Source organism: Phasianus colchicus, chromosome Z, assembly GCF_987193195.1.
Source record: "Phasianus colchicus chromosome Z, bPhaCol1.hap1.1, whole genome shotgun sequence".
Lineage (NCBI taxonomy): Eukaryota > Metazoa > Chordata > Aves > Galliformes > Phasianidae > Phasianus > Phasianus colchicus.
In genome coordinates, this window is record NC_143476.1 from 72906204 (window position 1) to 72922261 (window position 16058).

The window sequence follows — 16058 nt, forward strand, 5'->3', positions numbered from 1 at the left end:
TAGAAACAAATAAATGTTGGAGTAAGGCTTGACACCCTTTGGATTTTCAATTATATGTACTTCATTGTAAGAATTATAAAAACAACACCATTACAAAAATAGCACCATTACAGGAGCACAGAAGCATTTGATCCATCTTTAATTTAGTATTACATATATTTCTATTTCTTTTCATGCTTACACGAGTTTATATCTCTCCATGTAGATACAGATATGCTTTAGTACTTTTTTATGATCTCAAAGTGTGCACACACTGCTTAGTCCATATGTCATACACTGCCCTACACATTTCTCAACAATTCATAAGGATGACTGGAGGAGAATTAAGCAGAGCAAAAGTCATGGTTTTGACTATCTTCATCCTGGACACTCTAGCCTGTCTGTGTGGAATGGCAACCAAACTACAAACATAGGGGGTTGCTTGTGCAGTTTACAGAGTTAAGATGTACTGCAGATCCACTTAAACATAAAACCCCAATGTTTTTAAATACTGATTTGTAGCAGAAAAAGAATCCTTAATCCCCAGTGACACAAAGGATCTTTACTGGCTCAAGTAAAGCTATGAAAGCCAGGCTGCTATTGGCTGGCTCGTATTGTGGATGTATCACACATGGTCAAAAAAAAGTACCAATAAAGCTTTACAGCTCTGAGGTTTTACAAGATGAGGGGGGAAAATGCAGTAGGTTTGATTTTCAAAACACTTCTAAAAACACCATTGTGTCACAGCACAAATTTCCAGCTGACTCTTCCAGTAACAGGAACATCCAGCAAGTGGGATACAGCATGGCCAGGAAATTACTAAGTACACATAAGGGTTACTGGAGAATTCATGCTGCTTGTAGGAGAAAAAAAAAACCAGCTTCCAGGAGCCATTGTAAGCTCTGAATTTACCAATGATAAAAAGATAGTTAGAAGTTACAGTGTGTGAAACACTTAGCAGCTTCCTTATATAGATGCATTCTGTACCACTGATGCATATCAACACATCCAGAGAAACAAATACTTTTACTCAGCACTTGTCTTCACCACACACACTCAGCACAGGGTCTTCAGTGGCTGCTGGCACAGGAAATGCTTTGCTTTCATGCAAATTTCCCATGCCAGTGTTACATTCTGAGCACATTTCTCTGCATTGTATCTGACTTTATCATTTTGGGATTTGGATTTTTGGAGCAACAACATTCCAATTCCTCCACCCCTTTGAAAATGTGGCAAAGGACAGCAAAGCTCATCCACTCCACCACGCTGCCATGAAATTGCATTTAAACTAACTTCAGTGCTGTACAGATACGTATGAAAACTTTAAAAATTAACTAGTGGTTTAATTTTAGCAAAGTTGACGGTTCACACGTCCTTACTGTGTGATATTTTGATGTTACATCTGCAGCTGCTGGCACTGAGGTCATGTAGTCACCAACGCGCTTACTTCTCTCCTAACTGAGGTTCCTTCCTGTCCTGGGTATCTGAATGACCCCAAGTAAAACATTGGATCCTTCAGTACAAACCACCAAACCATGACTGGCAAAACACACTTCAAATGATGTGATCTTATACCAGTGTATAAGACCTTTCCCGCTCCTTCCAAAGTTTTCCAATTTTCTCACTTATAACTGAGCTTCAGAATTAAAAAGTGCTTGGCTTAATTAGCGCACCAGCACAAAGACAGAAATTATCACTAAAATGTGACAGAAATGGTCACTAAAAAGTATCCTAGAAGAGATGTTAAAGAAGGTGCAGTTTTACAAAGCAAGCAATTAGCCGCCATAATTGCAGTGAAATAAACACACACCTAATGAGGTCTTGTGAAGCATTCCAGTGGTGTGCTGGCGGTCGTGCTGCTTGCTGTAAGAACTCTGGGAATTCTGGGCCCTGTTTGGCTGCACGGGGCAACCACAGCCTCTCTGGGCAGCCTGTGCCAGCACCTCACCATCCTCTTGATAAAGAACTTAATAAATTAGTATTGATAAAGCTTAGAAAAGACAGAGATAGAAACAGATAGATGGAAATGTCGGGGGGACCTACTGGGGAAGGCTGGAACTAGAAGCTAACTCTTCAGTAGCTTTAAGGGTTATGATATTAAGAGGCCATAGAACAGAGCCAGCTGTTGCTGGAGTCGGGGCTTATTTTTGTATGTGCAACTGAACTGAACTGGCTTTCTTCTTCACAGCTAACCTCAACCTCCTCTCTCTCCATTTAAAGCCATTCCCCCTTGCCCTGTCACTATCAGGCCACGATTCCACTCCCGTTCACAAGCCCCCTTTAAGTACTGGAAGGGTAACGACATTAACACAGCTCTGCCCTGGCAAATTAAGGTAGTTCCACAGCGCTAACCTTGTCCAACCCCAGCTCAAGCAGCGGCTCACACCGCAGAGCTGCAACGCCATGCGCACGGCCGAATAACTCATGCACGGAGCTGAGTTTCTCACGAGCTGGCACCACAGGCCGGTTCTGGGAAGCCGATGACAACACGTCAGGTTGGTCAACTCTCTGCCAACGGTTCTCTTCCGGCAAAGCATGTTTTTATTCGCCTGGTCTCTCCTGTGAGAGCGTTCGCGGAAGAAAAGCACGTCTGCAAAACCACAGCGCCGCGGTGGCGTTTGCTTTTAGGCTGCAGAGAAACCCCCCGAGCACACAGCGATGGCGGGACGGCTCCCCACAGCACAGCGCCCACCCCGCCGGCTGCGCTCGCGTCACCGCGTGCGGGGCGGGGCGGGGCGGGGACTCGTGGCGCGGGGCGCCGGCAGCGCCGCTCTGGGCAGCCGCAGCGCGGGGCGGGGCGTCGGCCTTCCCGCTTCCCGCTTCCCGTTTCCCGTTTCCCGCTTCCCGCTTCCTGCTTCCGCTCGGTAGCGCGGCGCTCCGCGGGGTAGCGGTACCGCGGGGCGGGGGGCGGCCGGGCAGGAGGCGCCGGCGGGAGGAAAGCGAGAGGCGGCGCGGTTCCCCCCCCGCCCGCCCGCCCGCGATGCCGTCGCGTTGCCGCCGCGCGCTCCCGGGGCGGGGCTCCCCGAGCCGGGCGGCGCGCTTCCCGGGCCGGGCGGCGCCGGGCGCGTCTCCCTCACGGGCTGTGTCTTCTCTCCGCAGGGACCTCGGTGCTGCCCGTCCGTCGCTTGCCGCGCCCGCGGCGCCGCCCTCCTGCTGGTGCAGGTGAGATGTGGCCGTGGGGAGCGGGCGGGAGGAGGCCGCGGGGCTGCGGCGTGGCCGGGCCGCGTGTTCGCGCGTGACTGGTGGTGACGGCGGCCTCGGGCTGAAAACCCTCCGCAGTGAGGCCCGGAGAAAGACGAACCTTTGTTCCCGGTTCTTGCTCTGACGGCAGCTCGTGCTTTTTCCTCTGTGTTCGCAGGTCTGCCGCAAAAAGTAACTCGATTTTTTTTATAAGCGAGGGGACTGGGGTTGTCTAGTCTGGAGAAGAGGAGGCTCAGGGCAGTCCTTAGTGCTCTGCACCCTGCCTGAAGGAAAATTGTGTCGAGGTTGGGGTCGGCCTCTCCTCTGTGTAATAGAGATAGGACAGGAGTTGATGGCCCCCAGTCGCACTGGGGCAGGTTCAGGTTGGATACCAAGGAGAGTCTTCTCAGAGCGGTGAGGTATTGAAACAGGCTGCCCTGGGAGATGCGGGGTCACTTCACTCGCTGGAGGTGATCAGGTGCCGTGTAGATGTGGAGTGAGGGACGTGGTCAGTAGGTATGGTGGTGATGGTTGGACTAGATGATCTTACTTTTTCCAGCCTTTATGATTCTGTCATTTATATTATACTTGTACACTGGGCAGTGCTTAACTCCTAGCAGAAATAAACCCACAAGTAATGAAAAACAATGGCTTAAAATAGGAATGTGTGTGTGTGTTCACGTCAGTTTTTCTGAGTACTCAGACTTCTTTTTCTACAGTGTAAAAAAGCAGCTGAGATGTTTGACGTGAAGGCTTGGGCTGTGTACATTGTGGAATGGGCTGCCAAGGACCCCTATGGCTTCCTCACAACGGTGATCCTGGTCCTCACACCCCTGTTCATCATCAGTGCAGCACTGTCGTGGAAGCTTGCAAAAATGATTGAGACCAGAGAGCGAGAGCAGAAGAAGAAACGGAAACGCCAGGAGAACATTGTAAAGGCCAAACGAGCAAAGAAGGATTAAATGGGCAAGAAAAGCCTTCCTTGGGCAGAGAATTCACTTTATTAATGAAGCACTGCTGTACGTCTTGTGTTGTAACCATCCTTTGATACTTGATGCCATTGTTTCTTGAATTATGAAATTCTAACTCCTGCTGAAATCATCTTTGTTAGAAGCTGCCCCAGTCACTTCATTTCTTGCTTATGTTTCTGTGCAGATTGCTTCTCTAAATTTGCATGTTATATTTAAAAATGAAATAGTTGGGGAGCATTAGGGGCATATCTTTTTCTTTAGCTGAACTATGACTCAAAAAGAGTCCAATTATGGGGATAATGTAAATGACTCCTTAATGCTGTGCCCTTTGGTTTTTTAGTGTAGCACACCCTTCTCCATTGAAGCAGTAGTTCACGTTGTGCTTACATGTATTTGCAGTTCCTGGTTTAACTGGACTGCGGGAAGGGAGGTTCTGGTACACCTGCAGCAGAGCTGTGGAGCATCTGTCTTCCAAGATTCTTGTTTGCTGTTGTTTTACTGACACGCTTTCAATGCGTGCAGTGCGTATGGCTGTGCAGTTCATTCACTGCATGCCCATCAAGTCTGCAGTAGCTCAGCTGGTGGGGCTTGTATGCACCATGAACCAAACTGACTTCTGTTTCCTCTACAACCCACCCATCAGCAGTCTTCAGATTCAGCCCAAACTCTGGGAAACTAACTGCTTGTCTTTAGTACCTTCGTTTGTCTGAGGCTACTCGTGTTCTACAGAGTACGCTGTAGTGTTGTTTGGTTTTCCGTAATTATCACCTGAACAGTCCATCTCTAACTTGTTTGTCTGAGAAGATTTTTTGCCTCAAAGAATAGCCATAAGTGGGATCAGATGAAAGGCCCAGGTGGCCTTGAGTTCTGTCTTTTGTGACCTGTAGCAGTTGGCCATGGGAGACTACCCAAGTAGAATATGCATGCTGGTGACACACATTCTTCCTACTTGCTGGCCTTCTAGCTACCTGTGCTTTAGGACCTTCTGAGTTTAGGTGGTATCGTTTTGCTCTGACAGCTCCTGAAGATCTGTTGTACCCCAGGTTATGAAACGCTGGCATAGCAGAAAAAGTCCAAGTGAGGTTTCTGTTGTAAATATGCAAAAAAATTTTAACCTTAATTCCAATTCACCTTTTTCTAACAAATGGTTAATTTTTCACAGCCTGACTTTTTTCAGCCTAATTCTAAAGATTCTAAAGAGTTTGTGGAAGTCATTAGGTTTTTAGACTTAGCATATTTCTAAATGGCAGCACGGAGCTGTTCTTTCTAGCAACTAGTCCGTTATATGGTTAAAAGTGAAATCTTCAGATAACATCCCATTCAGCAGAGACTTACAAAACTGGCTGATAGCAGCAGGATAAAGGGGAAGTTTTAGTGAAATGACTTGAAGTGAATATGAAGTACCTACCTGCAACCAGTATCTGATGACCATCTTTCAGTTCTGTTGGTCAGAACAGCAAGCATTATTAGAATTATGTTTTGACACTTTATGGTACATGAAATTAAATCACCACTCTTGGAAATGTTGTCAAATGTGTATGTATTCCACCTTTGATACCTAGATAGTTTAAAATGCGTACCTACATGGTTTAAAATAAATTTGATACTTTTTCAAAATATACTTTTTAAAAATATTGTGTGACTTTTATTTTGACATAAATTTCTCAAACATTTCTAAGCAAGTAAAAATTAATTTTTTGGGTGGATATCAGGAATAACCTCTTCTCCCAGAACCATCTAGCTATTTTCTGTTTGCCCTACTAGATGCTTCCAACCTCTATTAAAATAGTGATAAACAGTTTAACTCAGACTGAATCTATCCCATGCTTACTGCTGGTAGCAACTCAAACATTATTCAGATATAGTAATTCCTTTATTAAAATAAATCACAAAAATGCCCAAAATTACTGCAGTATTACAGTGATTCCTGTTAGTGAAGTGAACTTTTCTGTCCAATTATCAGAAGCTTGAAAGTTCAGCATACAGGTACAGACATGGAAACTAACTGGAACTAACATGGAATTAAGAACTACTTTTAACACCTATGTTTGAGAAGATAATTATGTGTACTAATCAACTGAAATTTACTACATCAAACGCAAAGTTAAAGATAAATCCATCTTCAAGAAAAAAGCAATTTAGAGTCATTTGAGAAAATTACCTTGAAAACTTATCTTCAGTGATTTAATCAATAACAGGAAAAGAAACATTTGAGAATGAACTTCCTCAGTAACCCATCCTGTTTTCCACCGAATTCAAATATTTTGTAGTAGTTTGGCACAATTAAGCCTCTCTGAACAATTGTGCAAAAATAAATGAAACTTGGATTTAATACTCCTTTATTGCACACCCACTATATATAACAGCTGTTTATGTTGCCTATTAAAGCATTTATCTATTGGCAATATCTGTACATTAAAGCTGGTTCTTTTTACTACTGTCACTTCCTGGTGGCATCCAGGAACCCGGCTGAAAGGTACTCGCGGTGCTTGTTGGGTCTTGGGACGGCTCTTTCTTTCCGTAGTAGGGAGCTGATGCATGGCCTTTAATCTGAGCATGAAGTGGTTCAGCAACAAGTCCCTCCTTATATTCCTTGGTCTGAAGGAGCTTATCCTTTTCATACACATCTTTGACTTTCTGTTTCATTTCTTGTCTGTACATCTCATTCTTAAGAATCTCCTAAAAACAAAGTAGAAAGATAATTACATAAAACAGAAGAAAATGCAATGCATGATGTTGGAAAGAAATATTTTAAATGGTCACTGCTTTTCTTTATTTTATTATCCAAATTTTCAAGTATGTAAGTAAAATAAAACTTAACAAAATTGATTATTTTTCTACAACCAATTTCAGCCCTAGTTTACAGTGCTAATGTGTTGATTTGTTGAAGCAAAACTATACAGTGATGCCCCAATTTCACTATTCGATTAGATCAAAAAGGGAAAGTAATTTACAAGTCGTCAACAAATGCACTGAAAATAAGTTACCCTTAGCACTGTTTTCTATTATAGGACTTGCTACTAAATAGCCATTTATCATTGGTGTTTCTTCCTCAAATGCACTAGGTCTATGACTAAAGGCGTCTCTTGAAGGCACAGTTTTGGGAAATGCAGATGGACAACTTTGTCTAGTATATTATCCCAAACCAAAGCCAATAAAGAGTAAAATATGTTTAAGGAGCTAGGGCAGACCTGAAATTACTGAGCTAGAACTAATAACTCAGGAGAAAAACAAACCAACCCTACACTAGCATAAAGAAAATAAAGGCACAAAACTGCCTGAGGTAAACCCTGCCCCAGAGATCCAGAAGACAGCTCTGCATGGCCAACACATCTCCAGCTGATTACTTCTTGGCTAACAAAGGCCAACAGGGCATTGCAGCGTGGACACCACATGCACCAGTACTTAAGTTGTATGTTAACTCTACCTATCTACCTGGCACATTAGCTAAAATAAATGTACTGCTTTCATAAATATTCTAAAATCATACCTACTGCCCTTGCACAGGTTAAAAAAATCCACATTAAAGTCACATAGTGAAGGAGAAGCTTACCTCTGCACTTGGATCAACTGAAGTCACTACCCTATCTGAAGCATGATCCTACTACAAAGCCTAAAAGCTTCCATGACGTGTTCAGAGAAGGCTTGTAAAACTTGCTGATTCAACAGTATAGAACTGTACAGAAGCATGGTTGGGTACAGGTTAAAGCTGGAAATTCACTAATAAAGCTAATAAAACTGACCCTGTGAACTGCAATTTGGCTGCTAGAACTTGAAGCAAGTGTAATTACTGGCCTGTCCACAAGAATAATAGAAAAAACAGCTGCTTCAAAGGAACATACAAAGAACTCCCAAAGTAAACACAAAGAAAACAGCCACGGAAAATACAGATGCTTGTCTTTTATCTCTTACCATATGCTCCCAAGCAGAAGGATGATTTGTACATTCTGCTAACAAAACTTGCCTATGTGCTTATTATGGCAGATAACTGAGAGTAATAGAAGAAAAAAAAACAGAAATGTGATATGAATTTTTATATTTTGAAATCAAAGACAACTTAATTGTAACCAGTGCCACTTAACAAGGAAGCTTGGAACAGTGATATTGGAGGAAAAAGTCTGTGCAGCTTTCTCCAAGTTGCAAGTATATGGCAAAGCAGGGAGAAACTAGACCAGTGCACTTCTTTCTCAGCTTTTAGGAATTGCATTAAGCTGTATGATACTCAAAAAGCTGAGATAGCAAGTACGTGCAACATTTAAAACCACACAATCACAGAATCATTAAGGCTAAGAGTTCTGAGATCATCCATTGCAACCATCCACCTACCACCAGTGTTGCCCACTAAAGCTTCTTCCTTAGTACCACACCTACCACACCTTTCTTGAACACTTCCAAGGATGCTGACTCCACCACCTCCCTTGGCAACTCATTCCAGCTCCTGACCACTCTTTTGGAGAAGAAATTTTTCCTAATACTCAGGCCTGAACCTCGTCTGGCATAACTTGAGGCTATTACTCTCATTCTATCACTCGTTATGGAAAAGAGGCCAATCCCTCGCCACAGCCTCCTTTCAGGTAGTTGAACAGATCTATAAGGTCTTCACTGAACTTCCTTCGGAGTAAACTCACAATTCTCTCAGCCAATCCTCATAGGACTTGTGCTCCAGTGCCCACACCAGCTTCACTGCCTTCTCTGGACATGCTCCAGGGCCTCCATGTCTTTCTTGTAAGGAATCCAAAACTGAGCACAGTACTCAAGGTGTAGTCTCACCAGTCTGAGAGGGACAACCGCCTCCTTGTTCCTGCTGGCAACACTATTTCTGACACAAGCCAGGATGCCACTGACTTTCTTTGCCACCTGGGCCACTGCTGGCTCATGTTCAGATGAACATTTACCCAGGTCCACTTCTTTTTCTCCAGTCTTCCAGCCACTCTGCCCCAAGCCTATAGCATTGCCTGGGGTTGTGACAAAAGTGCAGGACCTAGCCCTTGGTCTTGATGAAACTCATACAACTGGCCTCAGCCCAGCAATCGAGCCTGTTCAGATCCTTCTGAAGGGCCTTCATACCCCTAGGCAGATCCTCCCAGCTTGGTGTCATCTGTAAAATTACTGAGTGTGCACTCAATCCCCTCATCCAAATAATCAATAAAGATATTAAACATGGTAGTACCAGCCCCTTGGGATCACTACTCACGACTGGACGCCAGTTGGATGCAACTCCATTCACCACCACTCTCTGGGCCTGGTCATCCATTCTGTCCTTTACCCAGCAACTAAGTCCTCGTTTGTCTGCTGCATTATGGCTTCCAGCTTCTCCTGCATGCCTTGGTGTAGATGCACTAATAGCTGAGCTAACTGTCTCAGCCCCAATCCTGGCACTGCTCCCACAGGCTCATCTCTAGTGAGCCTCATTTCATCCCTTTCCTCCTTCATAAGGTGGGGGAGGAACATAAGAACATATATATAGATATGTATATGACAGCATTTATAGAAACCTTATCATAGACATATGAAAAAGTAACAACTTTTTCTTAGCCTTTATTTGCCTCTGTGTTTTAATTTTCGAATTCACAACAACAGAGGCAAAACAGTTCATATGCCTACATAAAATGAAAATGCACATGCTGCATATAAATGGATTCACAGTCTGGAAGGGATGAGAAGAAAACTTCTTCCAAACTCAAATGAAAATGTCATGTCAAATGTAATGTGGTCAAATTTTCAACTGTCAGCATAGCAAAATCTCTTTATCACATCTCTTAATTCTGTCCTCGTTCACCACATGCCTGTAAAAATTGATCATGATCTTACTGATTTCAAGGGGATTACTCCTATGGTGTTGAATCACCTTACTACTAAGAAACAATGGAGTATTACCTCTGATATCTGAAGGCTGCACATAATCTCTGCTAGAACAGCATGAAATGATGTACTAAAATAGGAATGTAATTCACTTAATCCAAACAGCTACTTACTAACTTCAAAACTTTTTGAGGGATTACTTCTACACAATTACCTTATATAGCTGGAACTAAATTCCAGTGGTTTAAGTTTAAGTCTGTTTTACATGATGATGATGTAATTGTCATTTGATTTTCAGACCCAGCTGCCTTCAAAAACATGGATTAAGATACCTCTAAGGTTTTCTTGAAGAACTTTATATTATTATTATGAAGGGAATACCAAAGTAGACCTACGTGGAGTTTTAAACAGCTGTTCTTCACGCAGAAACTGTTTCTTCCACATATTCTGACGTCTTAATGGTAGTAAAAGCTACATGAACAAAGAAAAAAGGATGACTGCTCATGGAAGGAGTGCAGTCCAGGACATGTGGCTAGCTCCCAAGTGCACTGCCATAAGAGAGATCATACTGTATTTCATGCCGCTGGCATGTGACTTTGCTGTGTCTGTTTCTGCTGTTACATCTCATTGAGCTAATGAGGGATCTTCAGCAATTTACACTTTTCTTGCAAATTTGTGTAAGCTGTATTTTTGCTTAAAGATCCCATTAAACTCTAGCAGATGAGATGTATTCTCTGTTATTTGGAAGGAGAAAAATTCAGACATCTGACTCCACCAAGAGGACTTCTGGTGGCTATACACAGAAAACCTGTTTTGTAGACAGAATGTTTGAAGTGAAACATTCTTTCACTCTTACTGGATCTCATACTGCTGCTGCTTTACCCTTTCTGAACAAAGAAAGAGCCTCACAGAACAAATAAAATTAGTTTATCTCGGTAGGAAAACACTACAAATACAAACACCCAGGGTCTCACTCAGTAGTGTGACCAGCCCTTGTACAGTAAGTCTTGCAGGGCAAATGCCTGTACTCCACCCTTTCTATGCTGCAGCACCCCTGAACTCCACAATCTGAGGAACTCCTCCTCCCCTTCCTCTTCCTGACTGTGTCACTCTAGGTCTTCCAGTTATCCATAGGTTACAATGCTATTTGCTTCCCGTGTACCATTTTCAATCTCCTGAAGGCAAAGGACAATGCAGACTTGTGAGTAGCTGTCTCTAAGGATGCAGGTGGCCAGAAACACAGTACCAATGTGATGATGTACAACAGAATTTTTTTTAAAGGTTATTTTAACAGACTGTTACCAGCTCAGTTGTTCTACTCAGATGATTTTCTAAAGACACTACACCCAGGCCCACAGATATAAGGGCTTGATGTATTACAAATTTTAAGAAAAGATGTCACCGTTCATTTCAGATGGGTCTGTGTATTGAGGAAATGAAAAATAGCTTATGTTGTTTTAGAATTTGTTACAACTTTCTAAGTTATCTTAATGATATACTCTGATTTCCTTTGATTTGAATAGGGCTAGCTTTTTGGTGTTAGAACTGAGAAATATCTGGACAGATTAATGTTGTTCAAATTACAGAAAAACCTCACAGAACATTTGCATTTCAGTGCCTTGTTTGAATACTTAGTCTAATCATGAATGAACTTGAATTTTGAATTCTTAAAAATGCATATCTACAAGCTAGCAGAAATACTTCTTAAACTAAAAACTTAAAAATGACAAACAGAAAGGAAGAAATCTCTTTTGAAACAGTCAGCATTCAAAAGGTTGAATGTGAGACAATTTAAATATCAGAAATTTTCTTTACCGACAAAATAACCAGAAGTCCAGCAAAGTGCTGGTTGTTAAGTCAAATAATCCATTTTGCAATATTGCCAAACAAGGTCACAAAACTCCCGTTACCAGTTCCACAAGATAAATAGGCAAGATGAGGTAAAAGGCTGTTACATCGTATTTCAAGACCAGAGGGCTTGACTTCCCTCATCAGTGGGAAGCACTGCATGTCCTGACCCAGGACATGTCCTGCTAACTCAACAACTGAGCATGAGCACAGCAGCACCAGGCTGGGAATAACAAATGATGTGGTCAATGAAGTGTCAGGGTATGGCAGATACAGAAGAGCAGTTTGAACTAGGAAAGCTTATCTCTCTTCGTTAAAATACTGATTTAAATCAAACACTGAATCAGGTGACAGTTAATTTTATACAGAATGTACTTGTTAAATATCTCTGTTCCATCAACAAGCAGCATTTGTCAAACTGATCTAGGATTGGCTTTATTTATTTGTTTTGCTTCCTCAAATCTCTGCCCAGCTGCAATATTAAACCATGGACTACGTTCTGTACACCTGACATTATTTTTCAGAAGGATATACCCCACGTAATTCAAAAGTAAACTGATCCAAATTTTCTTTGTTGGATACATCACAATTTATGGCATCTTTCATTGTCTAGGCTTTGTAGCTTTTCTGACCTTTGAATGTGTATCACACAAACTACTCAGACAAATTACTGAATGCACACAGCTGCTGCTTCAGAGCAATTACTTTTGCTTACAGCCTGCAGCAACCCCTTAAACATTATGCAGATACAGAAGCAAAGCTCCAGTGTACTGTTGGAGCATCTTTCCGGCAATGGAAACTACTGTAAGAGAAAGGCAATTCTTTAGGTTTGTTTGACACAGGGCACTCAAGTTGAATGCTGTTTTGAGCACTCTGAAAACTATTTTTATTTTGGATTCTTGGTGCTGTAAAGGAGCGGTGCACAAACTCTCTGGTTTTAATCAGTTAACAGCACAGAAGTTGCACCCCACAATCAATGCGTGTTAGATCAATATATTATTAACCAATATATGTACAATTATGCTTCACAAAGAATGCTATATTCAGTTTTAAATGCAGTTCAGTAGGGGCTTGCTCCTAATTTACTTCTATAACATAATCCAGATTTCTGAATAAAATCAAACACTTGTCCAAGACAGCCAAAACTGCACAGAAGCAGCTAAAATTATAAACTAGCCCAGAATAAAGGGCAGCATACAGCCTTGGTGCCCACAAAGCAAAGGAGGAGCTGTAGCTGCAGAGTCAGTTTGGTCCCCACTTTCCCCTTGCTTTAAATATGATGTAATCTGTACCAGCCCTTTTCCTGGTACACTTTACTTCTCCATCCAACCCCATTCTGCTGTGCAGACAGTGAACTGGCAGACAGAGCCAATGCTCCATGCAGTCCTACCCACACAGACAGGAACAAAGTGGTAGCAGCTCCCTCTCTCCACTACAGCCTTTGGATCTGCAGCACAGGGAAATGGAAAGTAAGGAGACACTTTGATCCCTCAGTCTTCTGTAAAGGCTGGCACTCACCTGTGTTTCAAACTTAAGGACAAAGTAAATGAGAGGAAAAACCCTTAAAAGATAATGGCTTCTTCAATTTCTTTGTCAAAGTGACTTCACTGAATGCTCCTTTTTATTAAAACTCTTAGCTCAGCTCTGCATTGTCAAGTTTTAAACTATGAAAATCTCTATCTACGCTGTATATGGACAATAAAAAAAAAGAGGCCTCTAGCATACAGAGAATTTACTTCCAGATCCATATTCACAGAATGGTTTTTCTGTAGGTATTCATGTGCCGATTGTGAACTATCACACTGGCAGGTTTAAAGAAATGCTTTCCTCTCCATGTCAGTTTCGCTAGCATTGTCACAAGAAGTTTCTCTGGTTTTAATGCTCACATACTCTGGTACTTCAAGATTGTCTGTAACTTCACTTCTGTCCTCATTTTACCAGAAAGTCAAGAGCACAGATGAGTTATTCAGGCACCCCCAGGACATTATCATAAGTAGTGCACAGTTGCAAGGTTTGTTACAGGGGAAAAAAGGAGTTTACATTTCTAAATACACTAAATGTATTAAATTAACTGAAATACATTTGTGTTTCAGTTTAATAGACCCTGTCAATCTGACGTCCACTGAAATAAGAAGTATTAAGCATACCGCATATTTTTAATGTTAGCTACATCCTTAAACATGTGCCTCTTGGTTCCTTAACACCAGGCTTTGAAGCTGAAGACTCAGTGTGCCTCTAATACAAGACATCTAAGCTAATTTTAACAATATTACTCTCTCTACCTAGATGAGGAAAGACTTGGCTATGCATCTGGTATAAATACATATAATTGATATTTAAAAAAAAAAAAAATACACACACACACAATTGATCATATAAAGATGTGTGACAAAGAGTCTTTCTCTCTCACGATAGGCAACAAAAATGAAGCTTATGCTAAGCTAAGTATCTTATGCATCCAGCATCTCAGTTAGGATCTGCACCAACAGAAACTACCATTTATTTCATTACCTTTTTAATATCTCAAATTTTAAATAAATGGCCCCTAATGAGTGCAAGAGATGTAGAATGCTCAAAATAAAAATTGCTCTATCAACAAAGTCTTGAGAAGATCAGCAGATCTTTGCGTGGAATTCATGAAGGTACATAAAAAGTCAGATCACTCTTACAGGTATTAAACTGTTCAACATCTTTTAAATATGGAGAGTTCCAGTTTGGTGAATGGAACAGCAACAGGAGACGAAAAAGAGAGTCCACAGGAGTAGTATTACCCCCTTGCCCTTCAGAAGCATTTTTTTTTTCCTTTGCAACTGAGACATGCAAAATATCAAACACTAGGATGCCATGTTTTAAGTCAGAAGTGAAATCTGTAGTCAGAAGAAAAAACGGTGTCGTGAGCTCACCATGCTGACCAGCATAAATAAGGACAACTCACATTCACCCTCACTTCAGTGACTGATGTAATGATTCTGAGCCACATTTCCTTGGCCTACAAAATTCACTGGTTCCCAGGAGGTGCTCACTGGTGCTATCACAGCAAGATGTGTTCAGCTGATTTGTGAAGCTTCACAATATTTCCCAAGTTTTACCACAGACCTCTTCGAGAGATCTGAATGTACAAGCATTCTGGCAACCTCTATCACCCACAGCTGAGAGCTGAATAAAAGATAAATATATAAGAAAAAAAAAACCACCACAAAATACTGCATGGGGATAGTAGGCAAACGGATCAAAGAAGTGGAACAGAAATTTTAATAAAACTTAACATAAAAAAGCTCAATATACAATATAAATAAAAAAAAAGGGGCAGGCTGAAAAAAAAAAATGACAATCATAAAAAATGAATTGTAATGTTTTTCTGCAGTGCTACAATGTGATGTTGACAATAAAATGTCATTAAGAAACAAAACAGAGACAGTCTGGTCCCAAGAGAAATATGTAAAAGAACAAGGAGATTTGTTATACATAGATTCAACAAGAAACGTGGTCAAAAATATTCCCTGGTTCCACAGCTGCCAAATAGCAGTTTACCATATCAGCATTACTGTCAAAATGGGAATATAATACACAATAGCTGCCCACAAATTTTGTGTATCTAAAACACTACAGCCAATCAGTTCTACATATGACACCGACTAGTATTCTGTATGCATTTCACCACTATATTTACAATTACATTGTGATACAACAGTTTCTAATCAAGGAGGAAAGTAGAACACACACGTCACCCCATACTAATACAGAAAGAAATAAGCTGTGTAACACATTTAAAAAGCATTGCAAATTTTTAGCAAGAATTTTTAACTTATGTGTACTTGAACTAGCTTCCCTTATACAGGACAAAACAAAAACAAACAAACAAACAAAAAACAAAACCAAAACAATAACCCCAAACAATCCACATCGGAGATTTTTTGAAAGAAAAGGTAACTGCTATTCAAATTGCTGGTATAATACTTCTGCTCTGATAAGGTCAATGCATTGCCCTGCAGGTAAAATACCTAACTGCTAAATAGTTTTTCAGATCTATTAATTCACGGAACTGAAGGTATAAGCAGTCCTGTTAACTCTGCAACACTATTCCCACTAGTCTTTCAGCCTCTGTAGATTGCTTTTTTCTAGAACGTAAAATATTCAGAACACCATTGATCCACAGTTCTCTGTCCTGTAGAGACTCCCTTTGGAAAGAGAACAACAGCACCAGTGCCAGAAGGAGCTTTACTGTACAAATTCTAAACTCAGGGCTGCCCATGTTCTCTGGAGTAGGTTTATCTCAGC

General features: G+C 41.4%; 2 protein-coding genes across 5 annotated transcripts in view; one reads left to right on the plus strand and one right to left on the minus strand.

The window, feature by feature from the left end:
- Positions 1–2731: 2731 nt before the first annotated feature.
- On the plus strand, positions 2732–5751 carry SMIM15 (small integral membrane protein 15). 4 transcript variants are annotated; one of them, XR_004168599.2, is made up of 4 exons: positions 2732–2843; positions 3079–3141; positions 3879–4178; positions 4530–5751. XR_004168599.2 is itself a non-coding variant. In XM_031605451.2 (3 exons), exon 3 carries the CDS (start codon positions 3897–3899, stop codon positions 4119–4121), a length of 225 nt encoding a protein of 74 aa, XP_031461311.1. In that variant the 5' UTR covers positions 2733–2843; positions 3079–3141; positions 3879–3896; the 3' UTR covers positions 4122–5751. The 4 variants fall into 4 exon arrangements, 3 of the variants coding, with proteins under 3 accessions (XP_031461311.1, XP_031461313.1, XP_031461312.1); XM_031605451.2 differs by having other exon boundaries at positions 2733–2843; positions 3879–5751; XM_031605453.2 differs by having other exon boundaries at positions 2821–2863; positions 3879–5751.
- Positions 5752–5981: 230 nt separating this feature from the next.
- The window catches only part of NDUFAF2 (NADH:ubiquinone oxidoreductase complex assembly factor 2), a 38887-nt gene continuing 28810 nt past the window's right edge, over positions 5982–16058 (minus strand). Inside the window, exon 4 of the mRNA XM_031605455.2 lies at positions 5982–6809. Coding sequence (XP_031461315.1) covers positions 6546–6809 — 264 coding nt within the window. The 3' untranslated portion in view covers positions 5982–6545. The remainder of the gene's footprint in view (positions 6810–16058) is intronic.